At 44.5% G+C, this 26,364-nt stretch overlaps 1 protein-coding gene across 7 annotated transcripts in view; it reads left to right on the forward strand.

The window, feature by feature from the left end:
* Nucleotides 1–26,364, forward strand: part of PDRG1 (p53 and DNA damage regulated 1) — an 85,861-nt gene that overhangs the window by 43,697 nt on the left and 15,800 nt on the right. For 6 of the 7 annotated variants that reach the window (XM_033963255.1, XM_033963259.1, XM_033963253.1 and 3 more), the window contains 3 exons: nucleotides 3,682–3,882; nucleotides 6,402–6,477; nucleotides 24,901–24,975. In XM_033963255.1, the coding sequence (XP_033819146.1) occupies nucleotides 3,799–3,882; nucleotides 6,402–6,477; nucleotides 24,901–24,975 (235 nt within the window). In that variant the 5' untranslated portion in view covers nucleotides 3,682–3,798. Of the gene's footprint in view, nucleotides 1–2,096; nucleotides 3,471–3,681; nucleotides 3,883–6,401; nucleotides 6,478–24,900; nucleotides 24,976–26,364 lie in introns of those variants that run through there. The other variant, XM_033963258.1, reaches the window with a different exon arrangement.

Raw genomic sequence — 26,364 nt, forward strand, 5'->3', positions numbered from 1 at the left:
GTGACAGCCTGGAGCGCCATGGCCAGCGTCTTCAGACAGCGGAGACCCGTATTGCAACGCTGGAAGATCAGTCCTCCACAATGGAGGCGCAGCTGTGGGCTGTGGAAGCACGTTGCTTTTCCCTGCATGTGTACCTCGAGGACCAGGAAAATCGATATCGCCGCAACAATATCAGGTTCGTGGGGCTGGTGGAAACCCTCAGAGAGGAAGAGCTGTGGGACCTCATGGAGAAGTGGCTCCCAGAGGCCGTGGGCTTTTCGCCTGCAGGCACCCGGATTCTGGTGGAGCGTGTACATCACCTGGGTCCCCGCAGAGAGGGTGATGGACGGCTCCAGCCTGTTGTAGCCTGGGTCCTTAATTTTGCTGATAAGGGACAACTGATGGCATTATATCAGAAGAAGGGCCTGTTGGAATTTGCTGGCAAGAAGATTCTCCTGTTTAATGACTATTCTGTGGAGGTTGCTGTGCGGCAGCGCGCTTTGGCACCTTACTGCTCTGAGTTCCATAATCGAGGCCTCCGGTTTGTAGTCCAGTTCCCTGTTCACGTGCGCATTATGGAAGCTGGAGGTCTGAAGATGTGTGACACCCTGGAAGATCTGCAGGCCTATATCCGGACTCTGGCTCCGCCAGCTCTGGTCCCTTAGTTGCTGGACTGTGATCCCGAGCCTTTTCTGCCTTCGGGGGTCGCTGTTTGACCCGGCTGGTTGTGCTTGCAGCTCTGGGTCTGGGGCCGCGGGCCAACACTGTCTGACATAGTCTCTAACCTTGGAAGAAGGTACACCTCCATGAAATTTTATTGGAAAAAAATTTTAGAATACTAATGAAAAAACATAACACAGGAGAAATACATGCCATGGTGGATGGAGAATTACATAGACAGAAATGAGAACTTAATAGTTGTAAGCTCAGATCAACCATCCAAGTAACATATGTATTAGAATCCTGAAGTGGAAAGGAGAGGGGAAGGGAGAAAAAGGGGAAACCCTGTATATCCGGATAAGATTGGACTTCCCGAAGTAGAGGATCAAGGGAAAGCACAAACAGCAGCGGAGACAAGGGGCACCCCTGCCGGGTACCACGACGGATACAAAAAGAACCTGAAAGTTCCCCATTAACAAGAACCCGTTCCTCTGGATCAATATACATTGCTCGGATCGCATTTAGAAAGAAGGGACCCAGACCATACTTCTGCAACACAGCACTTCTTTGAAGTAGAGGTGGTAAGTTGGCATGATTTTGTGGAGTGATGAAAGCTGCTTTAATTGTATTCAATTCCTGTTTAAGTTTGCAGAGCTCCTCCTTAATACTAGCAAGTTGAAGACAGATGGGGCAAGCCTTAAGCCTCCAAATAGTATGTCTTGGAATTAAAGCACCACAGTGATTGCATAGAATAAAGGTCATCTTGATTGGTTGTGAAGTGATTTGATTTGAGTAGTCCTGATTATTTGGGTCTATATATATAGTGGGACTATAAGTCTTACCCTTATTCCTATGAAGAGGAAGAGGAAATAAGATTTAACAGAGGAAAGAGAAGGGTTTATTTTTTTGTGCTTTTTTTGTTTTTTTTAAAGTAAGAAACAGGGAGGAGAAGAGAAATTAAGCAGATATAATGCTGAAAACCAGTGAAAAGAGCAGAATATGAAATGTTGAGCAACTTATCTTATTGAAGTTCACAGGGCAGCCTTGTTCACAGCAATGTCCCAAAGATAATGCAATTAACCTTAGAAGTTAAACAGAGCCTCTCCCTTCTCCACCTAATCAGATACAATGGCTAAAAACTAGTAAGTCAGAAATATAGGCTCTATACCACCTAAAACACAGTATTTTAAACAGAAATGCAGGTTCTATAACAAATCAGTGGCTACCCTAAAACACAGGATTTATAACAGGATTTTCCCTACTTTAGTCACCCTGAGCCACAGGCACCAGGATTTAATTAGAGTTAATAAAGTGTTACCCTTATTCCTATGAAGAGGAAGAGGAAATAAGATTTAACAGAGGAAAGAGAAGGGTTTATTTTTTTTGTGCTTTTTTGTTTTTTTTAAGTAAGAAACAGGGAGGAGAAGAGAAATTAAGCAGATATAATGCTGAAAACCAGTGAAAAGAGCAGAATATGAAATGTTGAGCAACTTATCTTATTGAAGTTCACAGGGCAGCCTTGTTCACAGCAATGTTAAATTTGTTGTTGAATTTGATTCATTGATATTACTGTTTAAAAAAAAAATAAATTTTGGTCTTACCTTTTTTTATATATATGTTATAATATTTGGGCTAATATATTTTTCTGCTGTCTCAATTTCTCTTACTTTTTATATGTACATCAAGTTATTCATAACATTTATGTGTATATTTGTAGACTCCTGAGGCAGGCCTGTTGGCCGAAACATGTACATGTCGAGTCATTGAATCATTGATTGTACCAGGATGAAATTGGAAGAATAAAAGATTTGTACATCTACAGATAAGTTTGTGGACACTATTTTAGTGCACATCTTTCTTCTGGACAATTTCATTCTTCTCATCTTTGGCATTTCATGTGATTCAGGAGGTCAGTTTTCCTAGGTTCCAACCTACAGATTCTAAGAAACAGACTGCATTTTGCTCGAGTTGGATGTGAGACGAGTGCTTCTTCACTATCTAGACGTCATCAGCGTGTTTAGGCTCTCTGACCATCTATTTATGCTGATTCATTCATCTAAGTGAGGCGTGCCTGCTTCCAAGGCCACAATATCCAGTTGGATCTGTATGGCCATTTCGTCAGCTTACATTGTCTATGGGACACAATCCCCTGTTTCTGTTAAGGCACATTTGACTAGAAGTGCAGCTTTGTCATGGGCCACAGATAGTGCAGTTTCTCTAGAGGAGATTTGAACAGCGGTGACTTGATCCACACTTTTGCAAAGTTTTGCAGGGTGGATGTTGTGGCACTCTACCTTTTGGTTCTTCTGTGTTACGGGCCAGCACAGTCAGCCCACCTTAGTTCTCTGGGACTGCTTTTATATGTCCCGCTTGTCTAGAATGACACACCTATTGCACTGGAAAAGAGATTATGTCCCTACTTTGATCATATATTTTTCAGTAAATAAGTGTGTCATTCTAGACTCCCGCCCTATCCTTCCTGTACCTGCCTACTATTTCTTTCTTTATATGCTTCTCCAAATTGTATCTTGGATGCCAGTCAGCCCTTTGGGCCCTGAAGGACATTGTCTAATCTGTTTTAGTGTCCACAGGGGTATTTCTTGAGCTCCTGTTGGCTGTTGCTAGTTTATTACATGTTAGCAGTGCTTATGTTAAAGCAGAACAGTTGTATTGTTGAGGTGTCCTCTCTTTGTCCTCTAGCATGCTTGGGTACTAACTGCAGGTGGCAGTGGAGCTCTTAGGACACAGTAAAAATCTGGAGTGGATTCCTTCTGCAGATGGCTTGCGACCGTGGAGAGACATACCTATCTACTGGAAATTATATTATCAAGGTAAGGACATAATCTCTTTTTATTGACAGGTGGCCTATTTATTAATAATGAACACTAGTAAATTTAACCCTTGGGATTGTAAACTCTGAAGCAGGGGAAATACTGAACTTGAATTCATAATTTGCTGTGAGCTGGAATTTGGAAGGTGAATAATTATATCTAAAATTGTTATTTTGATCCAAATGCAGTAAATTTGTCTGCTTTTTTATAGCTGGAAAGATTTTTGGGGAAGGAAAACTGGTGGCTGCAGTACAGAAGTTGTGCAGAGATAGCATATAAAACTATATCTGTGGTGGTAGCATCTGGCTAGCGTCATCCTCTTCGGAACATGCCTCAGGATCCAGAGATTGTGTTGCAGTTCTTGCAGGAGGTGGAAGAACGTGCAGAGGAGGTCCTAACTGATAAGCAACAGGTAATAAAATCATTTAGAGAAATGTGCTTCTTGCAGCTAGCACAGTGCACTTTAATATTTGGGAAGGACTGAGAGGAAGATTCTCAAAACTTCATGATAAAATAGCTACCGAGGTTGCTATTGTAATGATTTTAAAAAGTTAAGTCATTCTAAAAAGACCCTGTATGCAAATGAGGTTCGCGGATGTTCATGTAGACTTGCTAAATTTACTTGAGATGAGTTGCTGGTGGTAGCGATCAGCACATATGCAGAATACACCCACATAAAATAAAAAACAAAACTCACCAAACCAAATTGAAAATCGGCAGGAGAGATGCCCACTCTCTCCCGTCGCGCTCACACAGCTTCCGGACACCCACCCCTGGCAGTGGGAGAGATGCCCACTCTTTCCCGCTGCGTCGCACAGTCCCTGATCCCCTGACACTACTACCCACCCAACCCCTATCCTGTAGTGGAAGAGATGCCCACTCCCTCTCTCCGCACAATCCCTCAACATTACAACTACCCACCCACCACCACCACCCCCTTTCACCGAGAGGGATGCCCACTCCTTCCTTTTGTCGCCCAGCCCCCAACTCCCCCCGTGCCCCTGATGGCTCCCCTCCCTACCTTATTCACAAAGGCTTGCCTCTTACAAAATTGCGGGCCTTCCCGGTATATCCTGGGATGCACTGGGCTTCCCCAAGTTGTATCTTGGATGCCAGTTAGCCCTTTGGGCTCTGAAGGATATTGTCTAATCAGTTTTAGCATCCACAGGGATATTTCTTGAGTTCCTGTTGGCTGTTGCTAATTCATTACATGTTAGCAGTGTTTATGTTAAAGCAGAACAGCGTGGGCCAATTAGAGCCTTAGGCCCCTCCCTGGCGCATCCCAGGATGCACTGGGAAGGGGATGACTCGCCGTTTTGTAAGAGGCGGGCCTGTCAGCCAGAGTGGGTAGTCATCCTTCTGGCTGGACTTCATAAATAAGGTAGGGAGGGGTGGGGGGGTCATCGGGGACATGGGGGGGGGGAGTTGTCGGGTTGGGCGATGGTGGGAAGGAGTGGGCATCTCTCCTGCTGGGGGGTGGGTAGTAGTGTTGGGGGATTGTGCGATGTGGTGGGAGAGAGTGGGCATCTCTTCTACAGATCTTTGATTTGGGTTTGCTTTTATTTTTTAAATTTGCACGGGGGGGGGGCCTGAGCTGTCAGACTTTACGTTTCTGTCAGTGCCTGAGCCAATCAGCGCTCAGGCACTGATCAGAAAGTAAGGCTACGATAACTCAGACCTGACGTCAAATTTTGGCCACAAATACGGCACAACGAGGATAGGGAATCATTCGGCGATGATAGAGAATCGCTCGGAGTGCTCATTTTAATATTAATTATCTCGTTGTACTACATTTGCATGGCAATATCCGAGACTGCTAGGAAACTCAGAAAAGACCATGGTAAGCCGATTTGATAATCCGGCACTAAAATACATGCATGCTAAACTAGCTGGAACCGGTTTAACGAGCACGTTAAAGGCACATTTTAGTTTTGAGAATCTTCCCTTTTGTGTCTGCTTTTCAAATTGGCTGGGGCTGAGGTTTGCTAGATAAGACACTAGCATGCAGAAAGGCAGTCAACATCACAACCACCTAGAAGACACACACATTCATGCAGCTGCTCCAAAGAAGAAGGGGTTGAAAGAAAAGACAATTAATCAGGAACTTCTAACATCAGCTCCATGAGCTCTGCCATTTAAAGGGGGAAATGAGACAAAACTGGAGAGAGCAAGGGGTGCTACCACAGGATGGTGCGGATGAGGTAGCTTTTAAGATGAGCATAATCAAACAGGCTTATTGTAGGCTAAAACCAATAATATCCTGCTGTATTAGATCTCAGTACTTCCAGGTGACTAGGATGCAATGCCTCTCTGGTTGTAGTCACCCAAAGAACAGACTGCATCTTTCCCTTTTGCCCCAGTGGGTCTCCAGGTGGTAAAAAACATGGTGTTTTTTGTTGAAGTAATAACAGCCAATTTGTTCAATTTGGATAGTATTGTTTTTAAACAATCATTCATATATGTGTGTTTCTGTGGAACAGATGGTCTAGATTAGTGGTCTCAAACTGAAACCCTTTGCAGGACCACATTCTGGATTTGTAGGTACTTGGAGGGCCTCAGAAAAAAAATAGTTAATGTCTTATTAAAGAAATGACAATTTTGCATGAGGTAAAACTCTTTATAGTTTATAAATCTTTCCTTTTGGCTAAGTCTTAATAATAATAATAATATTGTAATTTATAGCTAAAGAGACATATGATCAAGAAACTGTTTTATTTGACTTTTGTGATTATGATAAACATATCGAGGGCCTCAAAATAGTACCTGGCGGGCTGCATGTGGCCACCCTGCTGCGAGTTTGAGACCACTGGTCTAGATAAAAAGTATACAATTTTGTCAGATTTCTTGCTGGAAAGTGATGATCCCTGAAGGTACTGGGAATTACCAATCCGCTTCTACTGTGCTAAAGAATTTTTAAAACATATTTTCCAGATTGTTTACCTGGATTTAAAAAGAAACCAAAATCGTGAGGCATTAAGAGCCCTTCAGAGGGAGGCAGCAGAAACTGGTGAGACATATCCTATCTGCAACCTATTGTACCTACACTTGCAGATGTTTGATTTATTGCTATACAAACATATCTAAGCAATTCAAAGTTAAACCTAAATATACAGTATTAATGAACATAAATAATAATAAATTCTTGTACAATCCCTCTGGAGGCTGAACTCGTGGGATCTTGCATCCTCTTTAGCCTCGGCTGCAGGGCTAATAAAACTTGTTCCTTCCCCTCTAGGCTATCTGCCTTGTAGCTTCCTATCATGCTCAGTTTGTTCCTGCAGCCTCGCTGCATGGGTGAAATCAGTTTCTTCTGCTCGTGATTTGTTTTCAATTCCTAGTCTTTATTTGATTTGTTTTGCGGGTTTGCCCAAGTGCTGCGGATCAACTCTGTGGGAGTGATCCTTCGGCGGGAGATCGCAAACATTTTAATTTTTTTCTGCTTCTGGAGGGTGCTCTGTGAGCTTAAACTGCAGTAAGCCCTCTAAACAGCCTGCAGATTAGATCGGGTCTCTGGGTTTGGGAGCCATCTCTCCCCTGGTTCATCTGCAAAGGGGTAGAGCGCAGGCTGCTGCAGTTCCGTGGAGGTACGCTGGGATTGGAACCGGACCGCGTGTCTTTCCTAATTTCCCTGAGGGGTGCTGCTGGTCGTGATCTGAGGTGACAGGGAAGGTGAGGGGGTCAGAAGACCTGAAAAATCCAGTTTGAGGTACTGATCTCCTTGCTTGCACTGTGTATTGCAGGCTGCCTTAGACTTTCATTGCAGCACAGGTCTCTGCAGTATCTGATTTTGGGGGGATGCTGAAATCGGGGTTTTGGGTAGTTTCCCTGCATGCCCTGGTCCCCCCCCCCCACCTGTAAAATTGCCTTTTTCGCATTTCCCTGCATTTTTCCTGTGCGTTTTTAATGCAAAATCAGCACCCACAGTGGCCATCTTGAATTTTCTTCAAAGTTTGTAAAAGTATATTTTTTGGACTTAGAAGCTTTATTTTTGCTCCAAACTTCACAGATGGCTACCTCAGGACAGGATGGCATGGATTCATGCTGTAAATGTGGTGGATGGCTTTCGGATTCACAGCCGTGTATCATGTATGCTGTGGCCCGCAAGGGGCGTGAACCATGCATGGATTATACACTATCCTGCGGAGAGGCCCTGCTTTCCTCTGATTCTGCTGGAGAAGTGATTCCAGCTTCTGGGACACCAAAATTGGGTGAGGAGGGCGCTTTCGCGAATCGCAAGTGCACAGAGGACATGGACCTACGGCTGGAGAGATAGTCATACACCAGGGACATGGATCTGTGGCTAGAGAGGCAAGAGAAGATAAAGAGGACAGCAGTTGTCATGGGGGACTCCATCATCAGACAAGTCGACAGCCACATAGCGGGAGGAAGACAGGATCGGCTGGTGACCTGCCTACCGTGAGCCAAAGTAGAAGATATAGTGAGCTGCATCGACAGGATCATCGACAGCGTGGCAGAGGAAGATACAGTGGTGGTGATCCACATGGGGACAAACAATGTGAGCAACAGAAACTATAGCAGGGAAGGACTGAAGGACCAGTTCCGGATGCTAGGAGGGAAGCTGAATACCAGAAAGCTGAGGGTAGCATTGATCGGAGATCCTGCCGGTACCCATGGCCGACGAGAAGAAGCAGATGGAGCTACAAGCAGTCAACACATGGATGAGGCACTGGTGTGAGGAAGAAGGATTCCACTTTGTACGTAACTGGACGATGTTCTGGGGGAAGAGCAAACTATTCAGGAAAGATGAACTCCACCTCAGCAGAGATGAAACAAGGCTACTTGTAAGCAACATCAGAAAGAAATTGAGAAGTTTTAAACTAGGAAGAAAGGGGAAAGACAACAGTCGACCAAGAATCTATGGTTCAGGAACCGGTATACCCAGAGGATACTGTGCAGGAAGATGGTGGGGAAGACTCACCAGATCATAGGCAAGACAGAAATCCTGATGGATCGAAAGGAACACAAGAGGTAAAGAAATGCAAGAAAGTAACAGACCACAAACTCAAGTGTATGTACACGAACGCAAGGAGCCTAAGGAATAAGATGGGGGTATTGGAAGCTATGGCACAAAATGATAACCTTAACATCATCAGCATCACGGAAACATGGTGGAACGAGGACAACGTCTGGGACACTGTGCTACCGGGATACAAGCTATACCGCAGAGACAGAGTAGGACAATAAGGTGGGGGTATTGCCCTATATATAAAAGAGGTAATTGAATCTACCAGAGAGAACACGTCGGAAATGAAAAATAAGGTAGAGTCTTTATGGGTCAAAATTCTGGGAACAAATGGAACGGAAACGAAGATCGGCATGTACTACCGACCCCCAGGACAGTCCGAAGAAATTGATGGAGAAATGACGAACGAGATTAAATGCAACTGCAAGGGAGGCAACGCAGTTATCATGAGTGACTTCAATTATCCGTGGATAGACTGGAACCTAGGCACCTCCGGCTGCAGTAGAGAGACCAAGTTCCTGGATGCTGTAGGCGATTCCTTCCTGGAACAACTTGTCAAGGAAAATATGAGAGGAAATGCAATTCTGGACTTAATTCTAAATTGACTACAAGGTATAGAAGTAGAAGGGACGCTGGGAAACAGTGATCACAATATGATCCACTTCAACCTGGACACAAGAACAAAATATCAATCCAGAACGATGGCCATGGCACTGAACTTCTGAAAAAGGAACTATGAAGGGATGAGAGTCATGGTGAGGAAGATTAGGAACAGGATAAGCACTGTAAATGCGCTAGTGCAAGCACAGTCCCTTTTTAAGGACACAGTCACTGAGGAGCAAAATCTATATGAAGGAGTCTGGGACTGGTTTTTCTGAGTGTTGAACTAAGTTTTCTCATAATAAAATGCTGAATTATATTTAGCTGCAGACCTAACTTATCTGATGTTCTAGCCTGCCTGAACTGGGTGTTTTAGCTTGGGCATTTTAGCTTCTTATGATTATCTCAGCATACATGATATTGTATTCCGCAGGGCTTAGATAAGTGACCTGCTAGTGTGAGCTTAGGACCAATGATTGTTATTTTATTTGATTCAATTCCTCTTTAACGTATAGCGCACCCTTCCTCCAATTTGATCTATTCTATCCTTGCGATATAATTTGTATCCAGGTAACACAGTGTCCCATTGATTGTCCTCCTTCCACCAGGTCTCTGAGATGCCTATTATATCTGTCTCATCATTCAGTGCTATATACTCTAACTCTCCTAGTTTATTTTTTAGGCTTCTAGTATTTGTATACAGACACTTCAAATTGTTTTTTCTTGTAACTACAGGCTGCTGAGAAGACAGGGAAAATTTGAGTCTTACTCTGCCTTCCTCTTAAACCCTCCTGACTTTCTTTCACCATTATTGGAACCTCTCTACGGAACTCCCTAAATATCCTGTTTCAATAGTATCCTCCAAGGATACCTCACACCAAACTGAGATGCTCCCGAGCATCTCAATTTAAAAGCTGCTCTATCTCCTTTTTAAACGTTAGCGCCAGCAGCCTGTTTCCATCCCGGTTAAGGTGGGGTCCGTCCTTTTGGAACAAACTCCCCCTTCCCAGAAGGTTGCCCAGCTCCCGACAAATCTAAATCCCTCATCCCTACACCATCGTCTCAACCACACATTAAGACTTCGGAGCTCTACCTTCCTCTTGGGTCCTGCGCATGGAACTGGGAGCATTTCTGAAAATGCAACCATGGAGGATCTGGATTTCAGCTTTCTACCTAAGAGCCTAAATTTGGCTTCCAGAACCCCTACCATATTTTCCTATGTTATTGGTACCTACATATATCAGGACAGCTGGCTCCTCCCTGGCACTATCTAAAATCCTATCTATGTGACTCATGAGGTCTGCCACCTTCGCACCAGGCATGCAAGTGAACAGTCAATCCTCATGCCCACCAGCCACCCAGCTATATACATGCCTAAGAATCGAATCATCAACTACAACCGCTGTCCTAACTTTTCCCTCCTGGGCAGAAGCCCCTTGAGACACATCCTCGGTGAGAGAGGATGTTGCATCCCCTGGTGGACAGGTCCTAGCTACAAGATTATTTCCTACTTCACCAGGGTGATGCTCTCCTTCTAGGAGACCTCTCTCCTCCCAGGCAACATAGGGGCTACTAGACTGGAGGTGGGACTTCTCTACAGCATCCCTGTAGGTCTCCTCTATGTACTTCTCTGTCTCCCTCAGCTCCTCCAAGTTTGCTACTCTAGCCTCAAGAAAATGTACTCATTCTCCGAGAACTAGGAGCTCTTTGCAGCAAGCACACGCATATAACTTCTTGCCAACTGAGAGGAAGTCATACATGTGACACTCAATGCAAAAGACTGGATATGCAACCCTCTTGCTGCTGGACTACTGTCTGCATCTTGTTACTGAGCTGATTAATTAATTCTTATTAAGCTACTAGGAATATATTAAAGTAGTATAGAGAGCCTTAGGATTTTATTAAATGTTTTATTTAGTGTTTGTTTTTTAGATAGTTTTAGGTTTATATTGTATGCTAATTTTTTGTTTGATTCTTTACTGGTAATGGAGACTAAGCCAGACCCTGCTCTGCCTGCCTGCCAGAAACTATCTCTTATCAGAAGGTTCAAGCTTACAAAACTGTAGAACTATAAAAGGCTATTATCCTATAGAAACATAGAAACATAGAAATTGACGGCAGAAAAGGGCCATAGCCCATCGAGTCTGCCCATACCAATGACCCACTCCCTGACTTTTACTCCCCTATAGATCCCACGTGAATATCCCATTTTCTCTTAAAATCTGACACGCTGTTGGCCTCAATCACCTGCTGAGGCAGCTCGTTCCAATGATCGACCACCCTTTCGGTGAAGAAGTACTTCCTAGCATCACCTTGAAATTTCCTTCCCCTGATTTTCAGCGAGTGTCCTCTGGTTACCGAGGGCCCTGTAAGACTGAAGATATCATCTTTCACCTCTATACGCCCCGTGATATACTTAAAGGTCTCAATCATGTCCCCCCTCTCTTTTCGCTCCTCCAGTGAGTACATCCGCAGTTTTTTTAGCCTTTCTTCATACGTGAGACTAGCTAAGTAAAGTTTGTTCTTTTAAGATCTAAACTGTCTTTAGAAGTGAACCTACAATTGAGCTTTTCTCCCCAAAGCTCTTTAGAAGGGAACCTACAATTGAGTCTTTCTCCCCAAACCTATTAAAGCTCAGAACAAAATAATGTATATTTACCCAGGTGCTTCATCCTAGAGTCTTATCCATTGTGTGAGGTCTGTGCTATCATTTTTGATTTCTTTGAGGTGTGTCTCCAGTCTGGTTTTGAATTTGGTACTGTCTATGAAGCTTCTTCCCATTTTGGTTTTGTTTCAGAGGCGTACTAAATAGTGGTTAGTCCATTGCAATTTCACTGTGGAGGGGTTGCAGTCGCCTATATCTTCCTCTTTGCCAAACAGCACATCTAAGGTATGTCCTTTAGAATGGGGTTTTTCCCCCTGTTTTGTGTAGGCCCAGTCCTTCCAGTTATTGGACTATCCGTTGGGCTTTTTGACATGTTGGGTCATCTTCATGTAGATTAAAGTCCACCGCAGACCCAGAATATGGAGAATTTTAGGTTGGTTTCTTCAATGAGATTCAAAATGTTTTGCCATCCTTCTGTGTCTAGGTCGGAGGTAACATATAGCACCATTATGCCCATCTGAAAAGGTTATCATGCCATGGTACGCCCCCACCTGGAATACTGCGTCCAACACTGGTTGCCGCACATGAAAAAGGTCATAGTACTACTGGAAAGGGTCCAGAGAAGAGCGACAAAAATGGTTAAGGGACTGGGGGAGTTGCCGTACAACGAGAGGTTAGAGAAACTGGGCCTCTTCTCCCTTGAGAAGAGACGACTGAGAGGGGACATGATCAAAACATTCAAAATATTGAAGGGAATTGACTTAGTAGAGAAAGAGAGACTGTTCACCCTCTCCAAGGTGAAGAGAACGAGAGGGCACTCGCTGAAGTTAGAAGGAAAAAGATTCCGTAAAATGAAAGGAAGTTTTTCTTCACCCAGAGAGTGGTAGAAACCTGGAATGCTCTTCCGGTGGCTGTTATAGGGGAAAAATGTTCCGTCTGCGGAATCAGAAAGAAGTAGGGAGATTGTGGATGCCTTTCAAGAGGCTCTGCTCAGACAAATGGTGACGGAACCCACAAGGGAAAAAGCGATATTGGATCTGGTCCTCACAAATGGAGAGAGTATCTGTAATGTTCGAGTGGGTGCTCACTTGGGAAGTAGCGATCATCAAACGGTTTGGTTTGATATAACGGCTAAAGTGGAGAGCGGCCGCACGATACTTAAAGTCCTAGATTTCAAACGTACGGACTTTAATGCAATGGGAAAGTACCTGAAGAAAGAGCTGTTAGGATGGGAGGACATAAGAGAAGTGGAAAGACAGTGGTCTAAGCTGAAAGGAGCGATAAAAATGGCTACGGATCTTTATGTGAAGAAAATCAATAAAAACAAGAGAAAAAGGAAGCCGATATGGTTCTCCAACCTAGTGGCTGAGAAAATAAAGGCGAAAGAGTTGGCGTTCATGAAATATAAAAAAAACCCAAGAAGAGGAGAGCAGAAAGGACTACAGGGTGAAACTGAAAGAAGCCAAGAGAGAGATACGTTTGGCGAAGGCACAGGCGGAAGAACAAATGGCTAAAAATGTAAAAAAGGGAGATAAAAATTTTTTCAGATATATTAGTGAAAGGAGGAAGATAAAAAATGGAATTGCTAGGCTAAAAGATGCTGGGAACAAATATGTGGAGAGTGATGAGGAGAAAGCAAATGTGCTAAACAAATACTTCTGTTCTGTGTTCACAGAAGAAAATCCTGGAGAAGGACCGAGATTGTCTGGCAAAGTTACACGAGAAAATGGAGTAGATTCTGCGCCGTTCACTGAGGAGGGTGTTTATGAGCAACTTGAAAAACTGAAGGTGGACAAAGCGATGGGACCAGACGGGATCCATCCCAGGATACTAAGGGAGCTCAGAGAGGTTCTGGCGAGTCCTATTAAAGACTTGTTCAACAAATCTCTGGAGACAGGAGTGATTCCTGGGGATTAGAGGAGAGCGGATGTGGTCCCTATTCATAAAAGTGGTCACAGGGATGAAGCAGGAAACTACAGGCCGGTGAGCCTCACTTCAGTTGTTGGAAAAATAATGGAAGTGTTGCTGAAAGAAAGGATAGTGTACTTCCTTGAATCTAATGGGTTACAGGATCCGAGGCAACATGGCTTTTCAAAAGGTAAATCGTGCCAAACGAACCTGATTGAATTTTTTGATTGGGTGACCAGAGAGCTAGATCGAGGACATATGCTAGATGTAATTTACTTGGATTTCAGCAAAGCCTTTGATACAGTTCCTCATAGGAGGCTGTTGAACAAACTTGAAGGGCTGAAGTTAGGACCCAAAGTGGTGAACTGGGTCAGAAACTGGCTGTCGGACAGACGCCAGAGGGTGGTGGTTAATGGAAGTCGCTCAAAGGAAGGAAAAGTGACTAGTGGAGTCCCTCAGGGTTCGGTGCTAGGGCCAATCCTGTTCAATATGTTTGTGAGTGACATTGCTGAAGGGATAGAAGGAAAAGTGTGCCTTTTTGCAGATGATACCAAGATTTGTAACAGAGTAGACACCGAAGAGGGAGTGGAAAATATGAAAAAGGATCTGCAAAAGTTAGAGGAATGGTCTAATGCCTGGCAACTAAAATTCAATGCAAAGAAATGCAGAGATTTGGGGATTAATAATAGGAAGGAACCGTATATGCTGGGATGAGAGAAGCTGATATGCACGGACGGAGAGAGGGACCTTGGGGTGATAGTCTCCGAAGATCTAAAGGCGAAAAAACAGTGTGACAAGGAAGTGGCTGCTCCCAGAAGGATGCTGGGCTGTATAAAGAGAGGCGTAGACAGTAGAAGGAAGAAGGTGTTGATGCCCCTGTACAGGTCATTGGTGAGGCCCCACTTGGAGTATTGTGTTCAGTTTTGGAGACCGTATCTGGCGAAAGACGTAAGAAGACTTGAGGCGGTCCAGAGAAGGGCAATGAAAATGATAGGAGGCTTGCGCCAGAAGACGTATGAGGAGAGACTGGAAGCCCTGAATATGTATACCCTAGAGGAAAGGAGAGACAGGGGAGATATGATTCAGACGTTCAAATACTTGAAGGGTATTCACGTAGAACAAAATCTTTTCCAGAGAAAGGAAAATGGTAAAACCAGAGGACATAATTTGAGGTTGAGGGGTGGTAGATTCAGGGGCAATGTTAGGAAATTCTACTTTACGGAGAGGGTAGTAGATGCCTGGAATGCGCTCCCGAGAGAGGTGGTGGAGAGTAAAACCATGACTGAGTTCAAAGAAGCGTGGGATGAACACAGAAGATTTAGAATCAGAAAATAATATTAAATATTGAACTAGGCCAGTTACTGGGCAGACTTGCATGGTCTGTGTCTGTGTATGGCCGTTTGGTGGAGGATGGGCAGGGGAGGGCTTCAATGGCTGGGAGGGTGTAGATGGGCTGGAGTAAGTCTTAACAGAGATTTCGGCAGTTGGAACACAAGCACAGCACTGGGTAAAGCTTTGGATTCTTGCCCAGAAATAGCTAAGAAGGAAAAATTTTTTAAAAAAAATTTAAATTGAATCAGGTTGGGCAGACTGGATGGACCATTCGGATCTTTATCTGCCATCATCTACTATATTACTATGTTACTATGTAACCACCCTTCAGGGATTCAAGACAAGGTTGGATAAATTCCTACCGGAACAGATCATATGCAAGTAAGACTGGACTCTAATAGGGCACTGGTCTTTTACCTAAGGGCTGCCACATGAGTGGACTGCTGGGCACGATGGACCACTGGTCTGACCCAGCAGCGGCAATTTTTATGCTCTTGCGTTTGTGTTCCTTGTTTTCAGAAGTAAACTTTCTGCTCCTGCTGGCTGGGTGGTTTTCATTTGCTGGAAACCCAAGTTAGGATTGTGTATTACTGCTAACCCCTCCCCTCCTCTCTTCCCTGTTCTATTTTAGAGCATGATGTGGTAGTCAAGGGGCAAGCCTCGTTGACAATAACCCCATTGTTATCTGTGATACTGTTATCATCAGGAAATTCAGATTGTGTTCTTTTAGGTCTGCGATCTGTATTCCCTTCTTGCTCATGGATCTTGTATTTAGTAGGCCTCCTCTCCATGTTATTTGCTGTTGTGCCTTTTGGTTGGTACATTTTTGTTGTCTGGCCCTCCTTGGTACTTTTGATCCTACTAAGCCCTCACCAACACATAATCTTTTCTTGTTTGGCGTGTCCTAATGTCCATCCTTCACTGCTAGGGCTGTATATGGGTAGTGGTGGGGTTGCATATGCGTGTATGGGGGATGTCAAGGATGGTTATATGAACTGTGGTTAAAGCTAGCATACAGGCAATGACTACGCTAGTATGTGACTAAAGCTTGTGCATTTGTCTGTGGCACAGTCAACCTGAACAGGTCAGTTTATGGACAGTGATATGACTAGCAAACAAACTAAACTAAACTAAACCTTAGGTTTGTATACCGCATCCTCTCCACAATCGTAGAGCTCGGCACGGTTTACAGGACCTGGGATAGAAAAGGAACTCCAATGAAGGGTTATAGGAACTTAGTATAAAGAATGTTTAGAGGGGCTTAGTATACTAGAGAGGGAGGAAGTAAGCATAAAATAGTTACAAGGTTAGTGTATAAACATATATACCATGATTAAGCTAGCATACAAGTGTAAAATGGTGACTAGTTTAGCATATTAGCATATATACAGTGACTAGACAAGCACAGAAGCATTTAAATAGTGAAAAGGCTAGCATACAAGCATATATACAGTGAGAAGGCTAGCATGACATAGGTCTACATATTTACCCTGGCTTGTGATGATTGGGATGACAGATTACATGCTGGCAAGGACAGTAAAGGATGCTGGGCATGATAAAGAAGGGAATCATGAGTAGATCGGCGGACTTCATAATGCTGCTTTACAGAGCAATGGTCAGACCACACTTGGAATACTGTATCCAACACTGGTCTCCCTGCTGGAGAGGGTGCAGAGGCAAGCCACGAAGCTAGTAAAGGGTATAGAGAATCTGAGCTACAAAGAACGCCTCGGAAAACTGGGATTGTTCACCCTCGAGAAGAGAAGACTGCGAGGGGATATGATAGAGACTTTTAAAATACTGAAAGGTTTCGACAAAATTGAGCAAGATACATCGGTATTCACATTGTCAAATGTGACTCGGACACGAGGTCGTGGACTGAAACTGAGGGGTAACAGGTTCAGAACAAATATCAGGAAGTTCTTTTTCACACAGCGAGTGGTGGACATTTGGAATGCTCTCTCGGAGGAGGTTGTGACGGAAACTACCATTCTGGGATTCAAGTGCAAGTTGGATGCACACCTTCTTGCAAATCACATTGCGGGATACGGGTCTTCAACAGGCAACACCTAGCTTAGCCGCCGCGTGTGCGGGTCGCCGGACTAGAATGACCCAATGGTCTGATCCGGTGAAGGCATTTCTTATGTTCTTATGTATAGAATAGGAGAGCAGAGATTTTAGCGTTGGTCTTATGAAGTTTGAGTGATTGAGGTGGTTAGGTTAGGGTTACAGAGTGTTAGTAAGATTTGGTTGGGTAACAGGTGGAGCTAGCGGTAGCGCCTGGAGGTTCGAAAATTACCCCAACCAGACCCCCTAGGGCACAGGTGTCAAACTCAAGGCCCGCAGCTGAATCCAGCCCGCCTGGCCATTTTATGCAGCCCGTGGTGTGATGCTGCGTTTTTATTGCAGCCCCCAGGTATTTTATCTTCTTACCGGCTCCCTCCTCCTCATTTCCGCAGTATGCACAAAGCCGTGAGCAGCGGCTCCTCGCACATCCCGTGCCTCTTATTCCACCATGCTCAACCGAGACTACTCAGATCTATAAATCATCATTTCCTAAATGTTCCCTCATTAAAGATATTAATACAAGACGTACTACAATATTTTCGGTAACTGCCCCCTCAATATGGAATTCTCTACCCTCTTTTCTTAGGGAAGAAAAAAATGTACACAAATTTAAAGGGGCACTAAAATCCTCTCTTTTCAAAGATGCTTTTGAACAATAGTCATTTTCATATCTAGTCACTTTTCTGACATCCGTTATTGCCCCGAAACATCATTGCTATTTGATGAGATTGATTAAAATCTTATAAACCTATTCTCTCGTTTTACATAAGAACATAAGCAGTGCCTCTGCCGGGTCAGACCACAGGTCCATCCTGCCCAGCAGTCCGCTCCCGCGGCGGCCCAAAACAGGTTTTGCCCTTTCAATGTTTACTTTCCTATTATATTGTAGTTCTACCCTCTTCCTTTTGTATTTGTGAGTCTGTTACCATCCATGTCATTTGTTTGTTTATATATATATACACACACACACACATACATACATACACACTACTGTTTAAGCCCGTTACATTAACGTGTGCTAGAATAGATGTCTGTCTGTCTTTCTCCTGCCCCCTTGTCTCTTTCTTTCTGTCTCTCTCCCTGCCCTGTCTATCTTTCTTTATTTCTTTCTATCTTTCTTTCTCCCTCCCGTTGTCTATCTTTATTTCTTTCTTTCTATCTTTTTTTTTTTCTGTCGCTCTCCCTGCCCAGACCTTCACTGAAGCTGCCTTCCAGCGGTGCCAGCTAAGGGATCCCTTGCCCTTTCCTCAATCCAGCTGTGGTCAGTTGCCCGCACACTCCTGGCGGGGGAGGGGAGGGGTTCCTTTAGCTCTTGTTCGCTGAGGTGGTGGTGGGCCACCCCATCCATGCACTCCCTCTCTCCTACCTGCACTCCAAATGCCTGCTTCTCTCACCAGCCCAAAGCCTCTCTCTCTAGTGGCTATCCCATGTCTCTCTTCTCCTCACCAACTCAGGCCCCAACTCCCAATCAGGCATCTCTTTCCACCCCCACCCAGCTATCATTCTCCTCCTTGTCCTCCACCCTCATCTCATGATTGATTCCCTTGCTCCTGCCCCCAGCTGACCGTCTAACTGCCGGTTCCTTCTTCGGACAGATGGGAATGATCTCCCTCTCCCCCCTTGCTCCAGGGGAGTTTACTTTGGGGGGGTGGTCACAGTTGCGGGCATCGGGAGTTTTTGTTGTTGCAAGCTCCCCTTCCCCCTACATGCCAGCGATTGTTGGTTTTTTTGTTGTTTTTTTTCGGCAGACAGAGAGAGGGCGGGAGGGGGGGAGTGGCTGCCGTTGAGATCTGGCTGACTCCCTTGCCGGAGTTATTTTTCAGTTTAAAGGTGCCGTGGCGGCTCCTCTAACGATCCCCACCTGCATTAGAAGTCTTCTCTGAAGGAGGTACGGCTCGTGACAGGAGCCGCCGCGGCACCTTTAAACTGAAAAATAACTCCGGCAAGGGAGCCTGCCAACTGGCAGTTTAAGTCGGAGCTTCGGTCTGGCCTGCTTCCTGCTCGCCTTGCTGTATTGTATTTTTTAGTTGAAAGACGCGGCGGCGGCTCCTCTCATGATCTCCACCTGCATCAGGCGGCTGGTCTGCCAGTACAGGCCTGACATGCTCTGCCACCATCTTCTCAGACTTTAGTGGCCCGTTCGCTGTCAACGATGAAAAAGTCTTAATATCAAGCTGTTTTTTACGCGTCGCCATCGCTGCACTGTCTTCCGAAGCTCCCACACACAATATCAAAGAGCAACGATCAAAAGCACTAAAGCAGGAGCCCGTAAAAGCCTGAAAACGCCGTGGGGACCACGGAGCTATCTCCCTAGGCTGCCATCAGCCACGATGACGTTACTTCATCCCAGCAGCGGCAATTCTTATGTTCTTATATAACTATAAAAAAAACCCGAATTCAGATAAAAATATACACGAGCAGAAAAGACAAGCTCTTACTATCTTGCTTGTAGGAAGACAACTGAGGAGGTAAGGGAGGAGGAGAAAAAAGTATGCAAATGAAACTCCCTACAAGAGTTCTCGTGAGAAGAGGTTGACTACCTACAGATTCAGAGTTGTCTTTCGTACTAGAAATGATAGTGCATGTTATGACATATACAGTATGTGGATGCTGCATCTGTTACTCTAGTTATGGGTACTGCAGCCGATGTTTTACAGTCAGCTGCCACCTGGGAAGCTGCATAAATGTTTCTCTAATGTTCCACAGACAACTGGTACATCTGATGTCACATAGTTAGCTTTGTAACCATGCGTAACTGAAGCCTTATAGTGGGTGACGTGATCCAACGGAGCCCCAATGCGGACGCCTCACAAGCAGACTTGCTTGAAGAAACTCGAAGTTTCGAGTCGCCTGCACCGCGCATGCGCGAGTGCCTTCCCGCCCAGCGCAGGGCGCGTCTCCTCAGTTCAGATAGCTAGCAGAGAAGCCAACCAGGGGAGGAAGGTGGGATGTGAAAATAGCTGCCTGCTGTCCCTGGATAACACCTGTTACGGTAAGTAACTGTGCTTTATCCCAGGACAAGCAGGCAGGTATTCTTACTAGTGGGTGACCTCCAAGCTAACCAAAATGGGATGGTGGGAGAGTTGGTAACTTAGGAGAATAAATTTTGCAATACTGTTTGGCCAAACTGTCCATCCTGTCTGGACCCCCAGAATGCTCTATTGAAACTCAAAGAGCTCTGACCAATATGTCCGTGAGGGTTCCAGATTAAATCCTGGTGTACAAAATCAGTCAAACCGAGTGTAAAGTGGCACAGTCCAATCTTCTGGAATGAAGAAAGGAACCCCACTCTGGGATTTCTAATGCAATATAAACTTGTAAAGAATACTCAAAACCAAAGAGCCAAACAAAGAAACTGAATTGGTCATGCCCACATAGGTCAAGAAGGCGAGCTACTAGTGGAAGGAACAACCATCCGGAAGACAAACTGAGTCTCTGCCTACAGTTGATCGAAAAGGTGAGGTTTGCCTTCATAGTAGACCTTCAGCTTAGCTGGGTAGATTAATGCAAATTGGACATGCAGTTCAGCGCACTGTGGGGCATAGGCCTTACGCTGCAGGGAGACTCGTGCGGAATAGTCCTGAAAACTGTGATCATTCAGACTCTGTGCCTGACGTGTTCCTAACTAGAAACCCCCGGAGAGGCAGAGACAGGGCTAGGAAAGCTGTTCCCAAGCCTCACAGAGCCTTGCAGCCTAGGTTCCCTGTCTACACTAGGGAGGATCTGACTGAAGATGAGTTTCTTTCTGACCATTCCGAACATGGAAACTCAGCCCAACTCTGCTAGGTTTGTCCCCAAACCTGTGAGTATTAGGTTTAGGCAAAATGCTCCTATGAGAAAACCCAGCAATTTCCAGAACATCTAAGAGAGCTCCAGAGCAGTGCAGGCACACTGGGAGCAGGGCATGGCTTTCCCCCTGAAAAGCCAGCTGCTTTCCCTTCAGAATCAGAGAGGCCAAGGAAGGGAAAAGGTCCTCTATCTGGTGCTCAGCTCAGAGCAACTAAATAACCTGGATCCCATGGAAGTGGAGATTGTAGCTCCTTGCCAGGAAGCTGAGGCCACACCTCAGGTGGAAGCAATGGAGGTTTGTGAACAAATGCTTCCAGAATCTGAAGCCATGGAAATTGGTATTGCCTGCAAGGCTAGTAACTAAAAAACTGTGTTTTCTTTTTTGTGAAGTTTTTCAAGCAAGCCACTGCTTTAAAGTGAACTGTTTTTGTGTGCTGTTTTTAAGTTTTGTATGGACAATTATCAGGGCTTGTGTTACAGCCTATAGCCTAGAAAGGAAGAGTTGCTTTTTTTTTCTTTTCTTTTGCTACCTGGGCTCACAGCTCTAGTGAGGCCCAATGCAAGGGCCCAGATGGGGGCAGAACTCTGTGGCTGGAAGGTTATAAAGGACTGTTGCTTTCACAGTTTGTTTTGCTGGAAAAATGGTTTTTTGTTTTTTTTTAATGTAGCAATGTACAGGGAGTGAGAACAGTTCTAATGAGAGAGAAGTTTGTCAAGACCTCGGGTGGGAATATTTGAATATTAGTGAAGACAAACTTGGCAGTTCTCCCGCCCCAGCTCAGAAGCTAAGAGCCTCCTGAACATTTACTTTTTTGCTTTGGTGTTTTGTGGAAGTAATGCAGTGGAGGTTTTGGTTTTTTTCTGTGTTAAGTGAGATTAACTCTCTCTAGAGTTAGGCCTAGGCCCAGGTGAGGCCTAGCTGCAGGAAGTGGTGCCAAACTTGATAAGGCACAGGGATTTTGTATATCCAGATTTGCTTACCAGGATTTTTGCTTTGAATCTTTCCTTTTTGTTTCTTGTTTGCCATTCTGATTTTGTTTTGTGGAATTAAGAACCCTAGATAGGATTTTGACTAACTACCTGGTTTTCTACTGATTGTTTTATTGGATATTTTGCCTGTGAGGACTGTCTCCAGTTTGATCAGCACGCCAGTGCAATTTACCTGTGGTCTACCCGGGGCGCTATTCGCCTAGTCCAGGGCCCAGTGGCCACAGAAGTGGTGGTAGAAGTGGGATCTTGCAGCCCCTACAGGCAGAAACTAGGAACTGCAAGTTTTTTAAAAAACCCTCTTCCTTTCTAGGCTACAGGCTAACACAAGCCCTGCTAATTGTCCATACAAAACTTAAAAACAGCATACAAAAACAGTTCACTTTAAAGCAGTGGCTTGCTTGAAAAACTTCACAAAAAAGAAAACAGTTTTTTGTTACTAGCCTTGCAGGCAATACCAATTTCCATGGCTTCAGATTCTGGAAGTATTTGTTCACAAACCTCCATTGCTTCCACCTGAGGTGTGGCCTCAGCTTCCTGGCAAGGAGCTACAATCTCCACTTCCATGGGTTCCAGGCTATTTAGTTGCTCTGGGCTGGCTAGCTGCTGAGCACCGGAGAGAGGACCTTTTCCCTTCCTTGGCCTCTCTGATTCTGAAGGGAAAGCAGCTGGCTTTTCAGGGGGAAAGCCAAGCCCTGCTCTCAGTGTGCCTGCACTGCTCTGAGGCTCTTTTGGGCTCCCCCTGTGGATGTTCTGGAAATTGCTGGGTTTTCTCATGGGAGCATTTTGCCTAAACCTAATACTCACAGTTTTGTGGACAAACCTAGCAGAGCTGGACTGAGTCTCCATGTCCTCAGCTTTGGAATGGTCAGAAAGAAACTCATCTTCAGTCAGATCCTCTCTAGTGTAGACAGGGAACTTAGGCTGCTGGGTTCTGCGGGGCTTGGGAACTTCTTTCCTAGCCCTGTCTCTCCTGGGGTTTCTAGCTGGGAACATGTCAAGCACAGAGTCTGACATGTCACGAAACACAAGACCTGTTTGTTCTAATATGTCAAGGGACCCTTGGCCCAAATCGCTTGTAAAATTTCTGTTTTGTGTACATAGTTCAAAAATTTCAAGATTACTACACGAGGTCTTCTCCCTAGTGCGTGCTTCGGCCCCAATCAGTGTGCTGCTCAATGTGTAGAGGCCCTGCTGTCGACTGCAATGCTAATGATTCCACTAACCACTTTTCCCAAAAACCCAAAAACTGCGATGGATTCTGGGAGGCCTATGAGTTGCAGGTTGCCCCTGCTTAAATGATTCTCGATGTCATCCAACTTTTCAGGTTGGCCATGTCGTCTTCCAGCGTCGAGTCTCTCTGGCAATAGGCTGAGAACTCCCCCATGAGGGATTCCAAGTGGCCATCCACTAAATCTCACTTGTCTGTTATCACTTGCAAGATGATTTTATGGCCTCCTTCACCTCGATCACAAGATTATTACATAAGGTCTTCCCCCTAGTGTGCACTTCGGCCCAACCGGTGTGCCTGCTCAATGTGCAGAGGCCCCGCCATCGACTGCAACGCTAATGATTCCACTAACCACGTTTCAAAAACCCCCGGAGCTTCGTTTCTGCGATGGATTCCAGGAGGCCCATGAGTTGCAGGTTGCCCCTGTGCAAACGATTCTTGATGTCATCCAACTTTTCAGGTTGGTCATGTCCTCCAGCGCCAAGACTCTGGCAACAGGCCGAGAACTCCCCCGTGAGGGATTCCAAACAGCCATCCACTATGTCCAACTTGTCTGTTATTACCTGCAAGTGAGAATCCAAAAATGATTTTATGGCCCCCTTCACCTCGGTAACAATTTCCTGGACCCACGCTGAGCCAACTGTACAGGTCTCAGGAACTGCCCCGTCAGCCATTTTGAGATCCAGCGCTTTCCCTTTCTCTTTGTCTTTCCATAGAGTTTTAGTTGCCATTTTGGGTGTGTCATTGCCAATCCACCAGAGTCCAAGAGTACAGGGCAGAAGTTTGGGACAGCAAACCACCCAAGAAAAAAAAGTTTAATATGCCGGTGCAAAGAAAGTGGCACACACGTCTGCTCTCTAGCTCAGCATCACGTGACCCCCCCAAAGTGATTTTTTATCAAATTGAGGGGTTTTGAGGCAGAAATGAAATAAAATGAAAAAAAGATCAGTAAAAATCCAAGATGGCGCAGCCAGCGAATTCATGCCAAAAGTAAACAAAATCTGAAAATAAAAAATAGTAATTTGGGGAGGTGGGAGACCTGAACCCTACCCTTAGAAACTTGGAAAAAAGAGTTTTACTGTGTTCCACAGATGACTCCCAATGCTCCCATAGGAAATAATGGAGGTGTGCTTACAGTCTGTGCAGTGCCTGCCTGTCAGCTCTGTATAAACTGCAGCTGGAGGAAAGGATTTTCTGCCTTGGAAACTGTTTCAAATGACCAAACTTGACTAACCTCTGCCCCCATTAAACCACTCCATGTACCTACAGGTGGGAAACACAGCTTAAGGGTCTTTTACTCAAGACACATATAGCCTGTGCTTAAACCCCTGACAAGGTCAGAGGGCAAGCAAATTCCCAGGGAATGGACCCCCAAGTCTGAGAAGGGTGGCGTACAGCAGGCTGGCTCCACAGATCCACTGAATTTCTCTGTGAAGCAGCAGTCTGGCTCCTCCAACAGAGGATCACTGGAAAGGGGTCTCACAGCACTGAAGCCACCAAAAAAGACAAACTTAAGCAAAGAAAAAGAAGCAGAGCAGAAGACTTCTGTATAGATTGCTTGCAGAAATTGAAATTGCAGGGGGCTGACTCTCTCTCTCTAAGGTGGGAGGAGTATGTGTTCACAAAAGTGTTATGATTTCTGCAATCCCAGATTATGGAAAGGGATTGTACACCTAGTGTACTGAATCTGGAAGGGACATAACAGACTATTGTATTTATGTTTTGTATGTATAACAACAGTTTTCTGCTTGATTTTTATTTGTATACTTCTTTGATGTAAGGTGTAAAAAGTTGTCAGTTGAATTAATTACAAATCAGATCATAACAAGGGGGTACAGTATATATATTGGAAGAATATAAATAGCCCTCATATAATATGGAAAAATGTGATAAAATGTATTCATTCTTTTGTCAAATTTCATTTCAGATATGTTAATGGTTTGCTTTGGGAACATGTTTATCCAGTTTCCAAAAACCAAGATAAGAGATATGATCCAGATAGGTAGGTATCAGTGTTTTTTTGACATTTTCAGTTCAAATCATTTTTATTAAAAGCATCATAATTAACAAACCCCAGCAACATTTTTTTGTTTGAGAACCTTTCTCTTTTCTTCTCTGTGAATTCATTTTCTATATAATGACTTGTTTCAACCACAGATGCCAGAGCTTCAGGACTTGAGAGTATAGTAATACGAGAGATGTTCAATAATTTATCTACCTCAGTAGGAAGGAGTTTTCAAAATTTTAAAAAATTTTTTTTCAATGCAGTTCATACACTTTTCTTGCAAATACTTTAACCCCTTTGAAAATAATTCTTCTGTTTGACCTTCAAACCAGGATATCACAGCTTCCTTGACTTCATCACTTGAAAACTGCTATCCACAGAGAGATTTCTTCAAAACTCGGAACAGGAAATAATCCGAGGGAGCCAGGTCAGGACTGTAGGGGTGGATGGTTGAGCTACTGAAACCCACATTCTTGGCTGTCATCCTGTGATTGTTGTAATGTACACCAATGTATTGTTATGAAGAAGCAGCATGACTGCTGTGAGTTTTCCTCAACTTTTCTCCTTGATTGACTCTCGCAAAGTGATGGTTGTGTTGACATAACTCCTAACTCTCCCCAGTTATGGTTGTCTTGTGTGCATGAACTCCAGAAGCAAAAGTCCTTCATCATCCCAGAAGATAGTTGCCATAACTTTGCCTGCAGATTTTTCTGTCTTGAACTTTTTTGTTGTGGGGGATGACTTGTTCTTCTACTGCATTGACTCCATTTTGGACTCAGGATCTCTGTAATAGACCCAAGTCTCATCTCCAGTCACCAAATGATGGAAAAAAATCACTTGATCTTCATGGATCATCTCCAAGTTTTCCTGACAGCACTGGAGCCTCACATAACCTTCTGACGTGGCGTCATCATTCTTGGAACCCATCTTGCACTAACTTTGGACATTCCCAAACTTTTCATGAATTATTTTCCAAACTATACCTGCTGAGATGCCCATTTCTTTAGATATTCAGGAAACTTTAATTTGTCTGTCTGACAAAATTAAATCCTCGCCTTTCTTACACTTTTCTGTGGAAGTTGTTTCCACAGGCCATCCAGTGTGAGGGTTATCTTCAATGGACTCTCTACCCCACTTAAACAGATTGCTCCAAAATTTTACTTTGTAGGATGATGGTGCAGACTCAACATAAACTGTAGTCATGCGTTCATGGATCTCCTTTGGCTTTTTTCCTTTTGTGAGACATTTTATCACTGATCTGTGCTCCAAATCTAGCAGTTTCTTGCTTGATTTGCACAAGGAATCCTGACATCCTGTCTTTTGGAATGTTAGACTCGCACTGAGCCACAGCTGTGCATGAGTAACCTTGAGACATGTCAGACTTAC

The sequence above is a fragment of the Geotrypetes seraphini genome, chromosome 11 (assembly GCF_902459505.1).
Source record: "Geotrypetes seraphini chromosome 11, aGeoSer1.1, whole genome shotgun sequence".
In the NCBI taxonomy this organism is placed as follows: Eukaryota; Metazoa; Chordata; class Amphibia; order Gymnophiona; family Dermophiidae; genus Geotrypetes; species Geotrypetes seraphini.